Below are 20,480 nucleotides of genomic sequence, written 5' to 3' on the forward strand. Positions count from 1 at the left end.
CTGACCTGAATCCAATTGAGATGCTATGGCATGACCTTAAAAAGGCGGTTCATGCTAGAAAACCCTCAAATAAAGCTGAATTACAACAATTTTGCAAAGATGAGTGGGCCAAAATTCCTCCAGAGCGCTGTAAAAGACTCATTGCAAGTTATCGCAAACGCTTGATTGCAGTTATTGCTGCTAAGGGTGGCCCAACCAGTTATTAGGTTCAGGGGGCAATTACTTTTTCACACAGGGCCATGTAGGTTTGGATTTTTTTTTCTCCCTAAATAATAAAAACCACCATTTACAAACTGCATTTTGTGTTTACTTGTGTTATATTTGACTAATGGTTAAATGTGTTTGATGATCAGAAACATTTTGTGTGACAAACATGCAAAAGAATAAGAAATCAGGAAGGGGGCAAATAGTTTTTCACACCACTGTATATATATATATATATATATATACACACACACACATACACACATACATACATATATATACATACACACACACACATACATACATATATATACATACACACACACACATACATATATATACATACACACACACACATACATATATATACATACACACACACACATACATATATATACATATATATATATATATATATATATATATATATATATATATATATATATACATATATATATATATATATATATATATATATATATATATATATATATATATATATATATATATATATATTTAAAAGAAAAATTCTGCCTATTAGAGAATTACACCAAATCCACCACACCTATTTTTACAAAACTTTGAAGTTATTTCCATATAGTATAATTTAGAATATAGGATGATAAAATATGTACACATATTTTGAAGAAAAAAAAAACCTCACTAAAAGTTGCCATAATCAGGTGAAATGCTAAATTAATAGCACTACATATCCTCAAGATGACAGAATCTGGTCAATAGTGCATCTTAATGAAATTGCCCGGAAGAAATTGCACTTTATTTATTTGGAATCTATCTTATCTTATATTTTATTCCTATAAATATACAAATACAAAATTTAAATTTCCATGTTTCTGTCTGAGCATCACATGAAAACTAGAAAAACATAAAAACAGAGACAACTTCATTAATAATTGCAGTTGTTCCTCCCCCTTAAGCTCAATTTCAACTTCAATATCTCCAGAACAAAATATAATATCAATGTGATTTTTATTTAAAAAAATATGAAACTTAACTGCTGAAATTAATTGCGGAGCAATGACCCATCTGTGGTGATATCCATGCTAGAGCTGAAGTAACAAAGGACTTTTGAGATGGCAGGAGACCTTGCCAGAAGTGCTGCTCAGGCCGCAAAAAGGTGTGTGTGACACTCACCAATCAAGCTGTATGTTATGACTGTGGTGCATTGAACACTCTTTATGGCATTTCAATATTATTGCTGAACTATTACTGAACTACTGAGATAATTATTATTCGTGTTCTAGGAATTGCTCCTTGTAATAAAATTACTTCTGTTTCACTAAATCTAACACATAATCGAAAGCACTGAATGCTAAATAATATAACTGTTAGATATGCTTTTCTTTTATCACTTGTTTGGGTGAACCCGACAGTTTAGAGAAAGGTACAAACCAAGTCATAATAAGCTTAAGACTGAGCAAAAAAGTAGAAAGTTACAAAGTACCAAGGGCAAAAACAGCTATCAATCTCTGAAATAAATGAAATTCAATTTTGAACACTCACACATAATAGTAAAGTCACTTCAAAGTCAAGTAGATCCATCTACTGGGACAGACTTCTGAGAAAGGGAAATGCTGAAAGAGATCTTTGCAGATAGGCTAACCAGCACCAAAGTATTTTTATATTATATGTTATCTTGTAATATGACAGCCATTTCAACTTGTCATTTTTTAAAGTACTGGATACTGCACCTTTAACTGTAATTTTCTCAGCCTTTTTTCTTGAAGTGTAAATTGTGGCATCAAAATCTCAAACATTTACAGTTCTAAACACATATAATTCAAAAAACTTACCTGTGCAAGACTCACACCAAAAGAGCGCAAAAGTCCAATGTGCTCTCCAAATACAGCGAGTTTCAGTTCCATACTGTAATGGCGCTGGAGTGGAACAAGTAGAAAACAACCAAAAAGGGGATCACCAAAAGAAACTGCTTCAAACTGCACAAGCAGGGACGAGTAGAAGTCATGAAATGAGGCCAGACCAGGAGGAGGCACTGTTAAATCTAGAGCATTTAACTGAGTTGGTCTACACAGAGCAAGGAGCAAAGCCCAAAGGAAGCGCTGCACAGGACGCTCCCGAAACAGATCACTGCCTGAGAGAAAGATGCAGGCAAGGCGACAAAACTTTGCAGCAGGAGGAACAGACTTCAAAGCATCCTCATGCCAGGTCTCCAAGATCAGAAGCCACTGTAGACAGTGTGTGACTGCTTCCTTGGAGGTGACTGATACTGACTCCACAGTTCTCCCGCTTGACTCCTCCTTTGCAGTTTGTTCATATAGGCTTACAAGAGGAAGAAAAGCCCAATCAGAAGGAACAACTGGTCCTGTGAGCTCAGACAGCATTTGGGAACACACAAAGGGGGTATGGCCTAGATAAATATCTCTAGATCGTAAGACACTTGGTTCCAAGTGAGCCAGGTGAGTCAAGTAACATCCTCGTAGAGATGCAAGATTGGCATAGGCCTCCCGTAACAAAGTGCCTGTCGTAGACTCGGTAAATTGACTAGATAGAGAGCACTGGTCCCCATCTCCAAGGCGAAGCAGCTGTGAAAGATCTACTGCTTCTGGGCCACCACAGCGTCCCTCACTGCGGAAAAACAAGAAAGATGGGGAAAGGTCAGAAACCTTAAACAGCAATCCATGCTACTACATTAATTTCTGTCATACATAAACTGTCTCACCAGCACTTTAAAAATCAAGGAGGTACACTGTACAACTTCAAAACTGTCTCTCATACTTATTCCCAAAAAATATAATCATTAATGTTATCGCTTCGTCCAATTTTACCTCAGACAGGTTTACCATATTACCTGTCTACATTTTTGTGGACAATAAAAATGTAATTTTTTAACTCACGATTCCACACTGACAAAAAATACCAAGCCTGTTTGTGTAGACTCACGGGATGAAACTGGGGTTAAAAATCATAGTAGACAAAAGTTCATGTGCTTGATATTCACTGCCAGGCAGCAGTCGAGGCAGCATTGCCATAGCGATCTTGTGGTAAACTGTTATCTGCTGTGATACCTCTGCCTTTAACGGCATCTGAAAAAGAAGGAAATAATCAGTTTAACATTAATGAAAAAAACAAAAAAGAATAAACATTACATTTATTAAAAATATAAATTGTTAGAAAAGAAAATGTTTTGAGTTACTGATCACAGATTATAACATTACAGAAGCAAAACACAAAAAACCTGTAAACCTATAAAATAAGTAGGGACAAATGACAACAAATCATTAGCTTATATTTTGCCAGGTGAGTAGAGTTAAATACAGAAGTTTGCTAGAATTTGCTTGTCAAACACAGAAAAGGCAAAACCAATAGCTTAACATGCTAACAACATAAAACATTAGTAATTTGAGACCATTCAGTTTATCAAGCTCATTTGTTCAGCTAATAGCTAAGCCATCCCAATATCTCATCTAGACACCTCGTGAAGGTGATCAAAGTTTTTGCTTCAACTCCATGTCTCAGTAGTTTGTTCCAGTTTCCCAAAACCTAAGTAAAAAAAAAAAGTACGGTACTTCCTAGCTTCAGTCCTAAACACACTTGCCTGTATGTGATTCACCGTTAAGTTGGAAGAATTCTTTCTAATGGATCTACTTTATCAATGCCTTTGAGAATTCTAAAGACCTGGATTAGGTCCGCAGGCAGTCTCCTCTATGCAGGATCAAGCTGGTCTAATTCCTTAAGTGTGTCATACTACGGCAGGTCCTTAAGTCTTGAGATGCACTAGGTTGCTCTCCTCTGCACAGCTTCCAGCACTGTTATGTCTTTCTCATAGTGTGGTGACCAGAACTGCACACAATACTCCAGATTCAGCCTCAGTGGTGTATTATATAGCCTAAGCATACCACCTCTTGATTTATATTGAGGCTTTTCCAATATAACCTAACAGTTTATTTGCCTTTTCAATTGTTTCCTGCATATTGCTTAGATGATGTAAATGTTGTGTCAACATAAACCCCTATTTTCAGACAATTAACCATCTGAAGCTTTCCACTTATTCAAAATGCAAAATTAGAAAATAACAGAAATTAATTCCACTGTAATTCAAGCTTAAGACAATATTGTGTTTTCTTAATAGCATAATAATAAATCACAAGATCAACATGAAAAGAAGCAACGGTTTATCCCTAACAATAGTAATGCAAATCTTCCATACCTGTTTACAAGCAAGCTTCAGCAAAAGATACTGGAGATGATATTCATGTCGAAGTAACCATGCGCTGGACAGAGAAAAACTGGGCAATGCTGAGCAGCTTGAACAAAGATAATCCAAAAGTCGTGGAGAAACAAGTACACTCAAAAACTGTAGAAATAAATAGAGATTTCCATTAGCCTTATAATTATTTTAGGCACTGTGGCCTATTGTCCATGACATTAAATAAGTTATGCATGAGGTGACCTAAGCAAGTCACTGCACTTGTCAATGCTCTATCAAAATGTGTCAAATGTGATTTGCAAGTTATTTTGTTTAAAAGTGCAAGTTAAACAAAAAATATTAAAAACAAAATTTCTGCCTTTCTGACCTTCTTCCAAATATAAAAATGAATTTAAATGGGGATGAAATAAATTTAAAATTCAGGTAAGATTCCATTTTGTAAATCTGTTTGTTTTATTGAGAGCAATATAAAGCAGAGATAGGGCAGGATGAAATGTACAGAATTATGCAGTCTCTCATATTGTCAGTTTACACTTTCATTCACATTAAACAATAAATACACATTTATATAAATAATGTATGTTGAAATTTCAAAAGAAGGTAGATTTGAATTTAACTTTGCCTTAAAAAATTGATTGCTTCCAGTGCTGCAGTTTGATACTATGCACAGACACTGACTGAAAAGAATAAAAATGCATGTAAATCATTAAAAACACAAACAGCTAAATCATAAAAAATTCTATTTCAAAAACATAAGAGACAGACTCCTGCCAGACCGCTATGGTGCATTTAATAACAGATTTAAATCATGCATTTTTCAGTTATCTACATCATGTTAAAATACAGTTTCAGATTTAGAAATTATAAATTTTGTTTACTCTGATTGAGATTTTGAAACAAAAAAAAAAGAATTTCATTAGAAAGGGATATAAAACATTACCTACATAACATTAACCGACACTATACTTCAAAGGTTTCAAGTCACCATTTTTGACAGAAACGGACACTTGTATCATTGTACATTAAACTGATTTTAAAAATATAGTCAAAACATTGTAAATTTTACAAATGGTGATAACTACTTGAAATTGGGGATTTATAATGTATTATTCACATTTGACTGCAAAGCCCCATTTTCAGCTGCCATTACTCCAGTGTCATAATGGTAAAGTCTCTTAGCTCATCTTTAATTAACCATGTTTACATGCTAATCAGTTATTAGAGGAACATTTGTAATTGTGTTATAATGGCTGAAATCAGTTATTCTGTTCAACAAAGCAAGTAGATTGTCTTTCATTGTCTTGCACAGCACTGGCATACCTAAAGTTCTATGGATTCAAGAATGGCTCTAACTAAACTGCCTTCTCAAGAAACACATCAGTTTGTTGTTGTTCTGTGAAGGTTGTTTCATCTGACTGATTACCAAGAAGCTGAACATTTCATACAAAGGCGTCCACTGATGTCTCAAGAGAACAGGGTCGACTGGATCCAACCAGGACAGAAAAGGAAGAGGAAGTCCAGGATGCACAACTGAACAAGAAACCATTTGGAAATCAGATGCCTTACAGGTCTTCACACCAAATGACCATATTATGTGCAACAGTGGAAAGAAAAAAGTTAAAATGGGCAAAAGAACACTGCAGATACATTAGAATATGGATTTCACTGTGATTCCAAGCATTTGCCCATTTTAATCTTTTCTGTTTATTTGACAGTCAGATATGGCTTTATCTTTGAAACAGTGCCTCTAAAGCCAGCATCTTGGGATTGTCTCTAAGGTCAGCATCCCAGAGTCACTGCTTCGCTTGTAGATTTTGACTGATAGTGTTTACATGCAATGGAAATATAAAAAATGTATGAGGCTGTTAAAAACTTCTTTCACAATCAGACATGAATGTGTATCTTCTATTGTGAACATTATAAACCTTTCTAACCTAAGTTAAAAATTGTTGTAATATTCTCGCACTCCATTTGAACCCTTTTTATTTGTATTTTTAGTTTTTCATTAATTTCAGTCCCTAAAGAAAGTGCAGATTTTTTAAAATGGTTGTCATGAGATGAAGATTATTGAACAGAGTGAGAGAGAAATGCTGTTCTAGCTTGCATGTAGAAACTGTTATCATAATCATCCAAAAGACTTCATAGAAGATGGCAAAAATATATCACCTACTGCAAATTACTTAGTGGTTATTAACCATAGGGAGTTTTGAAGCTGCAACTCTGAATAAGAAAAATAGAGAGCAAATAATGGACTGCTGGCTATATGGCCCTGTCAACAGCTTGACTTCAAAGTGTCAGAAACCATATGTATGCTTCATCCATAGGATGGCTGTATGGTAACACAAAATAATTCAACAATGCATAATATTATTATTATTATTACTACTACTACTACTACTACTACAAGAAAAGGTGGGGCAAAGATGGAATACACACATAAGACATTTTTTAAGATACCAAATGATGACTAGACAACTAGCGAGATTTTAAATTATTCAAATGAAAACAAATCTAAATTCTAACATACTAACATATGTATTATGTATTATGACATACAAGCAAATGTATTAAGTTGACTTGATGATTATTTAAGTTATTTTGCAATTAACTGCTGTACCATGCTGGAAATAGACTGTTTGCTTTAAATCAGATACATAATAAAGAGAATGACATACCTAGCAGCCAATATTATGGCGTATTTGTATTCATATTGAAAAAAGAACATTTATAAATGATATAGTGCTCATCATTAAGTGACATAAAGGTTTAATGCAGTCTTAATGACAAATTTAAATTGTCTTATTTAACTCAATTTGCATAGTACAAAAACAATATTTTCAATACAAACATAACTTAAATAAAAGAATGACACATTTAAAATGGCAAAATCTTAGTAATCTTGCATAAGTAACTTAGTTATATTTTTAATGCAAGTATTTTTTTATTTCATATCTAAAATTATGTATTTTACGGAAAGCAGATATCAGATACAGCCTCTTGTATCCTGCCAAACTGAAAGTGGATATTCAAGACAAATATCACATCTTTTCCTCCAAGGAGGAAGCAGAAAAGGAGTTAACAAAGCTGATCCCGACGCTTTTTTGAAATACAAAAGTGAGTTGCATCCTATCATGGTATGGCAAGAACATATAGTATTACCTGCTGGCTGATCTGCTTGCAATGATACGGGTACCATAATTATATATCCTTTTTTCTTCCACTACACCGCCACAGCTACTGCTCCTGACTGGACGCAGGCTGGATGGAGCGGTGTAGGGCGTTTCACTGCACTACACTACACACAGCTCCCCCTGAATCGTTTTTGGTGGGCGGTTGGTAATGCTGCAAGCAGTGACCTAGTTGTGACTGAACGGAGGCCATTGAGGGTGAATGAGGCGGCGGGGGGTAGCATTGTAGTGTGCTTCGGGTGGCTGCCTGTTGAATGGGGGCGGTGGTGGGCGATTCACTGCACGCCTTTGGCCACACCGTGTTCGTTCTCGGTGGGCGGACGCACGCTGCAGGCTGCATACTGTAGTGGAGGTGACTGTGTGGTGGGTGGGTGGTGAACCGCTGCTTGTACTGTTACGTACATAGCAGGAAGTTGTCTCTTGTCAGTACAGCAGACGTGCTGACGAAGGACGCCTGCCTGCTGTGATAGCTGTACAGTGCTGTGCAGAAGAGTTCATCTTAACCTTTTGTCTTCACCTTTCAAGAATGTCTCTGAAACACAAATCTGATGCAAGTGCTGTTGATACAGTAAAGAAGAGAAAAACCATCACCATTGAAAATAAAGTAGAAATAATAATAAAGGTCAGAGAGAGGTGAAACTCCATCATTCATTGGCAGAGCACTTGGTTACAGTCGGTCGACAATAGCATTTACTAAAATAATGTACCTGTTCCGACTTACATATAAATTCAACTTAAGTACAAACCTACAGTCCCTATCTTGTATGTAACCCGGGGACTGCCTGTAGTTCTTTTTTTTTTTTATATAAACTATTCTAAAAGAGACTGTTTAACATCATACCCTTGGTTTATTGTTATTGTTATTATTGCATTAGGGTTTACTATGCTTATCCAGGGCCACTTTTTAACATCATTCCCTGGGTTTACTGTCTTAATATTTCAAGACGGTTGATTATATTTATGCTTATATATAGTATTTAGACTTTATTGGCAATAGACATCTCTACTTTTTAATCCTCAAATACCGCTGCTGGGGGGCTTGTTTTGTTTTGGACGTGCTCTGTCTCTAGGTATGTCAGAGGACTGAGACTTTGTGAAGTGGGGTCCAGCCTCACGTGGGGAGGCAAAATGGGGGGGGTGGGGGATAAGGGGGGGAGAGAAAGAGAGAAAGCTATATCTAATCTATCATTTTAATCCTTACAATTACAACTTCCAACGTAACAATAGGCTACATGGCAATAACTTGTGGGAAAATTTGAAATTAAGGTTAAAGCTGTGTCACTTCCAGTTAAGACTACAAAATGACATCAAAAATTCAGAATCAATTTCTCCACGATGGGACAGTTAACTTTGTGAGCTGGAATGTTAAAGGCCTGAATCACAAATTAAAGAGAAAGAAAGTATTCTCTCACCTAACAGGTCTAAACGCAAAAATAGTATTTTTACAGGAGACCCACTTATTAAGCAATGATCAGTTCCGGCTGCAAAAAGACTGGACAGGCCAAATGTTCCATTGCAGCTTTACAAAGAAAACTAGAGGTGTGGGAATTCTTATACACAGAACAGTCTCATTTGTAGCATCAGATGTAGTATCTTATTCTGAAGGGAGATATGTGATTGTCATGGGCAACTTATTTAACTGTAAAGTGATTTTGATAAATGTTTATGCACCCAATGTCGATGATAGGGAATTCATGCAAAATGTATTTGCATCCATTCCCAATGTGAAGTCATAAAATTATAATAGCTGGGGACTTTAACTTTGTTTTAAATCCACTCTTAGATAGGTCTCCTGTCACAGGGGGGATGACATCTAACATTGCAAAGACAATTACACAATTTTTAACTGATCACAACTTATCAGACCCCTGGAGGTTTCTAAACCCAAATTCAAGAACATATTCCTTCTACTCACCAGTGCATCATTGCTAGTCAAGAATTGATTATTTCTTTATAGATAATAATTTCTTGCCTGCGATTAAATCTTGCAAGTACAACACTATTGTTATTTCTGACCATGCCCCTCTGATCTTGGAGCTGAAATCATTATGCCCCACATACTCATCTCGCAGATGCAGTCTTAACCCACTTATATTAGCAGATGAGAACTGTACAGAATTTATATCAAAACAAATCAGTTTCTTCCTAGAGACAAATACATCCCCAGAGAACTCTGCAGGAATAATCTGGGAAACTCTAAAGGCCTTCTTAAGAGGACAGATCATTTCATATCTTTCCCATAGAAATAAATTAGAAACCAAGAAGGTATCAGAGCTAACTAGCGAAATTACTAGAATAGATCAAGAACATGCCAGGTGTGCAAGTGAAGCTCTTCATAGGAAAAGACAGGCTCTGCATTCAGAGCCCAACCTCTTAACAGCCAAAGAAACTGAACAACTCATTTTTAAATCAAGACATCATTACTATGAACACGGAGAGAAAGCTAATAAGCACTTAGCTCAACAAATCCACAAGCAAGAAGTTCACAATACAATCCCAGCAATCACCAACACGAACGGAGATAAAATCATTGACCATAAAAATATAATGCACACATTTAGAGACTACTATAAATCCTTATATTCTACTGAGTTCAAAGAAGACAACACACAATCTAATGCATTTCTGGATACATTACAGATACCACAGATAGATACTTTTATTGCAGAGGAATTGGATAAACCTCTGGCGCTATCAGAATTACTAGATGCTATAAAGTCACTTCAGAGCGGGAAAGCAGCAGGCCCTGATGGCTACCCTGTCAAATTTTATAAGAAATTCTCCACTCAGCTAGCTCCCCTCTTATTAGCAACATTTACAGACGCTAGAGACAATCAAATTCTTCCTCAAACTTTTCACCAAGCATTAATCACCGTCTTTCCAAAACAAAACAAGGACTTCTCACAATGTGCATCATACAGACCAATTTTACTTCTGAAAAATGATGTTAAGATACTCTCCAAAGTCCTAGCTACAAGGATGGAGAAAGTGCTGCCTTTGGTAATATCACAAGATCAAGCTGGATTTATTAAAGGCCTACACTTAGCTTCCAATCTCCGACGCCTGTTCAAAGTAATGTATTCACCGGCAAAGACAAACACCCCGGAGATATTATTATCATTGGATACAGAAAAAGCATTTGATATGATTGGATGGAACTACCTTTTCACTACATTAGAGAAATTTGGGTTTGGCCCGAATACTTGTGCATGGATCAAACTACTGTATACCAATCCAGAAGCTTCAGTTTGTATTAACAACATTTGCTCAGACTACTTTAAACTAGAACGTGGTACCAGACAAGGATGCCCCTTGTCACCACTGCTACTTGCAATCGCCAATGAACCACTGGCAGTTTACTGTCGAAATGCTTATCAGATAAAGGGGATTATCAGAGAAGGACTGGAACAGAAAAGTTCTCTATATGCAGATGATATGGTTTTGTATATATCAGCCCCACAAAATACTGTGCCTGCAGTCTTAACAGCACTTACAGAATTTCAAAAGATCTCTGGTCTCAGAATTAATTTGAATAAAAGTGTTGCTCTTTCCAGTGAATTCTCAAGCATATAATATTAGATTGGACACCCTACCTTTTATTATTGCAGATCAGTTTAAATACCTAGGGGTAAATATCACAAGTAAACATAAATCTCTTTATCAACAAAATTTTGCCGTCTGTAATGAAAAAAATTAAGCAAAACTTACATAGATGGTCAACACTCCACCTCACTTTAGCTGGAAGAATTAACATTGTTAAGATGAATATCCTTCCTAAGCTTCTCTTTTTATTTCAAAACATTCCAATATACATCAATAAATCATTCTTTAAGCAATTAGATTCAACCATAACCTCATTTATTTGGAACCTAAAACATCCACGTATCCAAAGAGCGACCCTACAAAGACCTAAGACAAAAGGTGGCATGGCTCTGCCTAACTTTCAGTTTTACTACTGGGCAGCAAACATACAAGCTATAAAAACCTGGACACAAATAGGTGAACATACACAGGCTTGGTCAGCAATAGAAATAAAATCCTGCAGTATTTCTCTATATTCCCTGCTTTGTGCCCCAATAAATGCAAGTTATCGCCAATATACTAATAACCCAATTGTGCTTCACTCACTCAGAATATGGAACCAATGTAGAAAGGATTTTAAGATGGAGAATCTTTTATCTGTAGCACCTCTGCATGAGAACCACCTTTTTCAACCCTCGCAAACATATGCAGTTTTTAATATCTGGAAAACATTTGGGATTAAATTGCTTAGAGATCTTAATATAGACAACATCTTTGCATCCTATGAACAATTACATTCCAAATTTAATTTTCCAACAACACATTTCTTTCACTAACTTCAAATTAGAAACTTTGTCAAACAGAACCTGCCCGATTTTCCCCATCTCCCACCTTCCTCTATGCTGGAAAAAATATTGCTCAGTCTCGAGGACTCTGCCAGCATTTCTGCAATATATAAAAATATTTTACAGTCCCTCCCTTTCAAAGATCCAAGAGTACAATGGGAAAAGGATCTCTCACTCAACATATCAGAAAAGGAGTGGAAGGTAGCAATGCAGAGAATTCATTCGAGCTCCATATGTGCAAAGCATACAATTATTCAGCTCAAAATTAAATATCAAGCACATCTGTCTCGCTTGAAATTGTCCAAAATGTTTCTAAGGCAAGATCCAACCTAACGCTGCAATCAAGTTCCAGCCTCACTGGGTCACATGTTCTGGGCCTGCACCAAATTAACATCATTCTGGACAAAAATTTTTAAGTGCCTCTCGGACAGCCTTGGTGTCACAATCCCTCCTAATCCACTAACAGCTGTGTTTGGTGTCCTTCCAGATGGGCTTAAAGTGGAGAAGGACAAACAAACTGTGATTGCCTTCACTACACTATTGGCACACAGACTTATTTTGTTAAACTGGAAGAATCCTAACGCTCCTCTTTTAAGTCACTGGGTAACTGATGTTTTATATTATTTGAAATTGGAAAAAATCAAATTCTCACTTAGAGGATCTGTGCAGAACTTCTTCAAAACCTGGCAGGATCTAATTAATAATATTTTAGAGTAAGCTCTTAAAGCACTGAGGAAGTAGATTCTCTCCCTATTTCTTCTTCTTCTCCATTTATCTGTATCCGCCTATTAAACTCTTTAATTTATTTATTTTTACTATTTTTAAGTTTTAGTACGTTGGCCATGCTCTCTTTCTCAGGGGCGGGGGTGGATTTGTTTTCAATCCTTTTTTTTTCTGTAAAAAATTGATCTATTTGTATGGAATGATTACAATAAAATCAATAAAATAAAAAATAAATAAATAAATAAAAATAAAATAATATGTTTTTTCTATTTATATTTCATCAGTTATTATTTACATAACTCAAGATTGCAAGAATAATATGATACTCTGATAACATTTCTGTATGCAGTTGTTCTGACAATAATGTTTGATCCTCAATATCCTTTTATGTTAATATCAAAATTTAATATTTTTCAATTTTGATTATTGTTTATGTATTAATTATAGTAACTTTAAAAATATTAATAGCTCAAGGTTTTTGTCTATACAATACAGCAATCAATATATCTACAAATGTTTAATATTATAAATGCCTAGTGAGAAGCAAAATCACAAGCACTTGCAGCTCCAGTCCAGGAATCTGGGAGAGAATCAGAGAGTTAGCACATGTATCAAATCTGCTTGATCTTCCTAAATGCGTGGGGTTTTCTATCCACTTCCAATGGATGTGTCGGTTGAATTGACTTGCAACACTACACTGGCCCAGTCTAAGCATGTCTGGGTGTGTGAAAGTATGTGCTGCGGTGGATTGGTGTTCTGTCTTAGAGTTTGTGGCTTTGTGTCTTTAAAATATAAACTTGTTTTTAAGTGAAATTAACAACTGGAGCAAAATGATTGCAATAACAAAACCTCTCTTTAAAAAAAGGTCTAATTTCTATTCGGATAGTTGGACACTGCTAATTATAAACTGGTTAACTCATACATTTCAAAATGGCTAATCAACTAAGACTTAAAGTGCTTGATTTTCTGTAGATGTTCCCACTATGCTGTACTTAAGGTTGCTTTGCAACTGACAGGATTCTAGGCACTTCGACTGTTTTTTGTGTTAATACCTTGTTTACTTGTATCAAACCTGTAATTAAATGAAGGATTTGGAAAATTATTAGATTATATGTTAATGGCTAATTGAGTCAAACGCCTAAGTCATGTATTTGCTACAGGATAAAGAAGTCCTTGAAAACTGTTTTGCTGTTGGTATAGCTTGGCCACTAAATCTGTTTTGTATGTGCACAATACCACAACTGTCAAGACACATGTGGTCAAGTCTGGCTCCTTTCCCCACAATAAGCTTTTTTACTTTTAGATTGATCTCAGAAGATTTTTACATTTACATTTACTTATTTGGCTGATGCCTTTATCCAAGGCAACTTAGAAAATTTATTAAACAATTGGTTACATTTCTTTTATTTTGTTTTAATTGGAGCACAGGCAGGTCAAGTGATTTGCTCATGGTCACACAGTGTCAATAGCAGGACTTGAACCCATAACCTTAGGGTTTGAAGTCCAAAGCTTTAACCACTACACCGCACTTTAGAGATACATACAATGCAAATGTTTTTACTTCATTGTGGTGGGTGTAACAGAGCAAGATGCAGAAGACAGGACGATGTGGAAGAAGATGATCCGCTGTGGCAACCCCTAACAGGAGCAGACGAAAGAAGAAGAAGAAGCTGAAAGCTCCCATTTTTGGAAATATGCAGCAATTTTTTTTTACTCTGACAATGTCATTAAAGAAATACTCTACCCAAAAATGTTTTTTTTACAAGTTACTTACTCCATAAGGTTAGAGTGATGGCTGCGAAAAATTTTAACCATGTTTTCATAGAAAAACATAAAAAGTTTATGACAGAAAGAAGTCTTTGTTTAGACTGCTTTGCTACAGAAGAAAATGTTTAAAACTCAACAAACAACTGAGATGATGGCTGCATTTCATGCATAATATCCTAACAATGAAAAAGAGAAAATCACAGAATGCCTTTTAGCATTCATACAGTATCTGCTATTCTTCTCAGCTTCAAAAGAAATGTCTCAATTCTACTGAGACATGAAATCTCGAGGGAAACTAGCTTCCGGGCTACTATGCTTAAAAACATGCATGGAAAATAATATGATTATCTAAAGCTCAGAGATGTTTATGAAAGGGCATACTGGACATTTATTCTTACCATATAATTTACAAAAGTAAATGTATAACCTAAAAGAGAGAACTAGATTTGAATCACAAAAGAATGAACAAATAGTAAAAATTATACAATTGCATTACAAGTTACAACTTATTAAGTAAAAACTTTAAAATAAAATGTATACTACCGAAAAAGGTTAATCTTAAAATCCAAATAACTTCTTTATTGTTACACCAGATGTCTCTAATAATGGAAACTTTCAAAACAATATTTTTTTTATATTTAAACACCTGTATAATTTCTTAACATGCAGGCGGTATGGTGTTGGGGTTAAGACTTTGAACTTCGAATCCCTGAGGATCCCAAATTCCTCTACTGACACCGTGTGATCAAGAGGAAGTCACTTCACCAATTGGAAAAACAAATTAAATGTAACCATTTGTATCTCAAAAGTCACCTCAGGAAAAGGCATCAGCCAAGTAAGTTTTAATTACTTTGTATTGTACGAACACACTGCTGCTTACAAATGAGGATCTAAGCTAAAAAAGTTTCGAAACATTTTGGAATTAAATACAGAAATCTAAACCATACAGTAAAAGAATAAAAACAAATATCAATGTTGCATATATGCAAAATGATCCCGTATATCCAAGATAAGATCTTAAGGTACACATGCACTCTTTCAAGAAAAAGATTGGCACAGATCACAAGAGGGACTCAGACTTATTTTTCCTCTGTGTACAGTATGTGTGTGTGAAGTATATTACTTTAAATAAAGTCCCAAAATAAATGTATGTATTTTCCATACATTTTCTTAAATACCACCAAATCAAAATGCAGCATCATGAGGGCAGCACTGGCACTAGCCCACTGCAGGGCACACTCATACATATACTTACAATTAGTCACAGCCTAGTATCATACCTTTGGAGTACTGGAGGAAAACTAGTGTACCCAGAAAAAGGCCCTTACAAACAGAATTTAAATTATGACTTTGATCACATTTTGAAGCTATATTACATTTTTACTGTCAATCTACTACAAATAGTAATTAGGATCAGCATTGCATGTGTAAACATTTTAGAGACTCAACTCTAACACACTGTTGTTTTAACCTTTATATTTAAAAAAAAATTCCATGCAAATCTGAATTAACAAAATTTTACAGGCAAAGCTTTCTCCGTTTTGTGTTTATTTTTATTTAATGCCACTGATTATACTTAAGTGAATGCCTTATTTTAGATTTAGAAAGCTGGTTCTTCTTCTCCCTCTACTGGCAAAAGGACATATTGCTTTTAGGACAAGAGAAATGAAAATTCACTGTCTTGCTAAACTGGGAAAGAAAGGGAAATACATCAATACACTCAAATGAAAGCAGAGTAGAAAAATGTTTAAATGCAGAAGTAATTTGTTAATTTGTGAAAAGGGCTGTCTTTGAGAAACACCCGAAGTTCACTTGACTAGGAACAGCTTGGAAATCAAGACAAGAAGTGTTGCACATGACTGCCTACGATATAGAAAGTGGTGTTCATATTATTCTTTAAATTATAACCATACAATGGAACAAAACTAAGTCTTTTGATCTTTATAAGTTTCATAGGGTGATTATTGTGAAATATTTTAGTACTTTTTCCCAGCTTTAAATATATTTGCTTTTCACTATTTCCCAGTCTTGTTAGTGGAGGAATGTGTGCCAGCAGACATAGTGGCATTCCAACTAAACAATACATTAGTATATGAATCCACTCAAAGCCTAAGTACGGTCCGGACAGATGTAAAAGTACTAATTCCATGTGTGGCGGACGGCCAAGCCCCTTGCCAGGCCGGGACGCCCCTGTGATGGAAGGACCAAGAAGGAGGGCATATTCAGGGCAATACCTCCCTTCAACACTAGAGGGCAACCCCCCAGACTCACAGGTTTGGAACTTAGAAGCTTAACCCTGCTGGGGACCGTGGCCACTGCCAGGGGACGCCTGGACAACTGCTGAACCCTGGGTTGCAGCATATCTGCCACTTTGGAAGCACCTGGAGCACTTCCGGGTGCCCTATAAAAGGGGCTGCCTCACTCCATTCGAGAAGCCGGAGTCGAGAGGATGTGGATGAAGCTTACTGGGAGAGGAGTGGAGGCGGCGAAGAAAGGAAAGGACTGTTTCTAGTGCTTGTGACTGTGTTTATTACCGAACAGAGGGAGGTAGAAGGGCTCCACACTATAAAAAAAAAAGTGTGTTGTGTGGCAACTCATGTCTCTGCCTGCCTGTGTCAGATTAGGAGGCTGTACATGCCCTGGTGGTCCAAACATGAAACAATCATACAATCTTGCATGAAAGAGTTAGAATTCTATGATGAGATTTATACAGGACAAAAAAACAACTAACAGGCAGTTGATGAACGGATACATTAAGCAGATAAAGGTAAAGCGGTATGTTCATATGGAAAGAGACACTCACCTTGCAAGCAAGTCCTTTATGCACATTAGTGATAGAATCAAGGACATAGAATAGACCCATCAGAAAGGGAAATGGAGATTTTGCATCTGAAAGGTTGCTAACATTCATTCCTTCACTACAGCCAAAGCCTGGAAGACCATGTATAATCTCTCGACTAGCAGCACAAGAGGTTGGGGCACAAAGTGCAGAAAACTGCCTAAAAATATCAGAGAAAAATATAATACAAAGGCAATGAAAATTAAAATAAAATTTCTAACAGAAACATTTTAATAAGTGCTCTCTATGGCCAGCCTAAGAACCGGAATAAACTTTCTAGCAGTTTACAGCTAGTAAGGCCGGAATAAATACTGTGATTAAACCAAAATGTTTTACACTCTTTGTGACAGGGGCTACTGACAGCATTCTTTTAGGGCTTACACAAACATCTTGGATTGTGGAAAGTGTGACTCACCTAAGATGATCGATCATATTTAGTACAGTTTGATGACCTATGAGAGGAAGCAGGACCTCTGAAGTTAAAGCCTCTATCTCCTGGAGGGTATCCACTGGGCAGAAAGTGCTCTAGAGTAACAGATACCAAACATTAGAACAATTTTGACAGCCCAGGATCCTTGCCAATCCTATTCACTTAATTTGTCTAAAATAACACTAAGTAGAATTTGAAGTTCCCTAAATTACCAGTTTCTACCACAATACTTGATAACGTATTCCATGTGTCCATGGTTTTCTGAGTGAAGAAGAACTGGATGAAAAATCTCCTCTATGCCAAGTGTGTGGCATTAATGGATAACTGAAGGGTCAAGAACATATTTAGAAGTAATGACAGGGTCACCCAGCAAAGCAAAGAGCCACTGTGCAAGTACATGTTGAGCTAATATTAAGCATCACTTTAATGCCATAGCAATCTATATGAACAAGATTCACTAGCGGTACTGGTTCTAATGTGACACCAGAAACAGTCTGGACCAGGTAACATAACTGTGCCAGTTCAATTTCAGTGATAAGTCACTGTTTCTGTCTGAGACTGAATGATGGGTGATACCCAGTCAAAAAAGGCCTGTGGAAAGGGCTGCTCCTAGTCAACTGCTGAAAGGCAAGTGTCACTAATACTGTAGCTAGTTTCATGCTTTACGGAGCTATAGCATAGGGCAAAAAATCTCAAATGTTTATTACCAAAGGAATCAAGACAACTAAACAGAAGGTTTAAAAGGGTTATTAACCTAACAAGGGTTATAATACCTCCATCCAGAATCCAGACACTCATCAAAGGATATAAGAAGTGTCTAGAGGCTGTTATATTTGCGAAAGGAGGCTCAACTAAGTATTGATGTAATATTTCTGTTGGGGTGCCCAAATGTATGCACCTGTCTAATTTTGTTATGATGCATATTGCATATTTTCTGTCAATCCAATAAACTTAATGTCACTGCTGAAATACTACTGTTTCCATAAGGCATGTCATGTATTAAAAGGAAGTTGCTATTTTGAAAGCTCAGACAATGATAAACAAAAATCAAAATAAAAAAAAAATTAAGAGGGGTTTCCAAACTTTTTCATATGACTGTAGGTAAGCAAAACAAGGAACTTCATGGAAAACAACTACTTTTATGGTCTTCTGTTTAGGAAAATATTTTTCCTAAATGAAGAGGGATCCATTAGGTCACAAGATGTTATAGTGAACAGGACCCAGTCAGGGAAGAGTGAGTTAATAGGCATGAACCAATAACAGTGTGATAACAGTCTGCGTATGAGGTAAACTGCATTTTATACATCCACATTTCAATGCTGAGGCTACGTTTACAGAAGTATATAGCTCCGGAGGGCATTTTCAAAAGTCGTAGGTTATGAACGCCGGGGTAGTGCAGATGAAAGGCACAGTAACTAATGTCCACATTTTTGAAAGGGAAAACATTGTAGCATGGATGGGGCATTAGCAACAACAATGACTCATATGACCAAGAAGATGGAACAAGCTAATTATGACATTCAATGGGAGAGAATATTCAGATCTCTGTTGACTAAGGGTTATAGACCAAATTAATTCTCTGAAACCACTTCAATAGTCTTGTGTATATAATCATTTATAACATATCATTCATTATTAGCATGTGTGAAAAATGTAGGTTTATAAGTTTTTTTTCCTAATTCAATCAAGCTGTTTGTTGGTAATTACCATTATAACACCCTGACTACCGATTCAACACATTAATAAATCTTTATATATAATAAGCTACAGTGGCTGTCCGTTTGTCTGTCCAGGATTTTAAATCACCTGAAGCTCGCAAACTGTCTAAACTATTGACCTGAAATTTGGTACACAAATACTATGTGATGTCTACTATCTGCTTTTGAGGTGATGATTGACCTCCAAGGTTATTCCTCTTTTTATTTTTGTTTTATTTTATTGTAGAATCAACTCTCGGCAGCAGGAAGCAGGGCAGCTGTGTGGCACATGTTGTACAGGCGCCATTCTCATCCCTACCACCTTCGCCATCACTTCCTCTACCTCTTCATATCTTAAATTATTCTTGAGGCAGATTGAAGACTTAAGTGCCAGCCTAAGTGAAAAATTTAAGAAAACGTACGAAGTAATTGAAACACAAACAACGACTTAATCAGTTTTAATGCGAAAAGATGGCGATGAAAGAAGAGAAGAAGCGGGCCGCTAGAGTAGAGAAAAGAAGAGCTGCTCAGGAAGCAGAAAACGCATCAACCTCTGAGCAAATGAATACTAAACGTACAGAGAGAGAGTGAGAGAGAGATACAGCGTATTGCCGCACCCACCACATGACAAACCAACTCAGGATCCCAGAAAAGGGCCCAAGTGCAGCCATGCAACAGGCGACACCTCAGAGAGAAGAGTATGAAAACTATGAATGCTCAAGTCAAGTGTATTCACTGTACGTTATCGTGCAGTGTGCCATTACTGGCAGTAAATAAAAGGGCATGAACAGTTCTACCTTAAGTCTCTTGACTTATACTTCATACAGAAAACTGTTTAGAAGCAATTCCAGGATTGAGATTAAGAAATATTCCATTTAGCATGGCTTTTTGTTTTATGTATTAATTGTGTTTAAACTTTAGGAATTAATTTGTTGTTATTTCTATAATTAATTTAAATACTTATCATTTACAACTGAAAATACAAGAAATACAAGTGAAAATGATAATATTTACTGGCTGCTATATTATAGACGATGTGAAAAAAGAGAAGTATCAAATCTAAAAAATATAAAGAA

General features: G+C 36.1%; 1 protein-coding gene across 2 annotated transcripts in view; it reads right to left on the reverse strand.

The window, feature by feature from the left end:
* rpap1 (RNA polymerase II associated protein 1) overlaps window positions 1-20,480 on the reverse strand; it is a 90,018-nt gene that overhangs the window by 13,429 nt on the left and 56,109 nt on the right. For both annotated transcript variants that reach the window (XM_028821450.2, XM_028821449.2), the window contains exons 18-22: window positions 17,693-17,802; window positions 17,242-17,437; window positions 4,394-4,540; window positions 3,127-3,269; window positions 2,019-2,811 (exon numbers count right to left, since the gene is read on the reverse strand). In XM_028821450.2, coding sequence (XP_028677283.1) covers window positions 2,019-2,811; window positions 3,127-3,269; window positions 4,394-4,540; window positions 17,242-17,437; window positions 17,693-17,802 — 1,389 coding nt within the window. The remainder of the gene's footprint in view (window positions 1-2,018; window positions 2,812-3,126; window positions 3,270-4,393; window positions 4,541-17,241; window positions 17,438-17,692; window positions 17,803-20,480) is intronic.

Source organism: Erpetoichthys calabaricus, chromosome 16 (assembly GCF_900747795.2).
Source record: "Erpetoichthys calabaricus chromosome 16, fErpCal1.3, whole genome shotgun sequence".
In the NCBI taxonomy this organism is placed as follows: domain Eukaryota; kingdom Metazoa; phylum Chordata; class Cladistia; order Polypteriformes; family Polypteridae; genus Erpetoichthys; species Erpetoichthys calabaricus.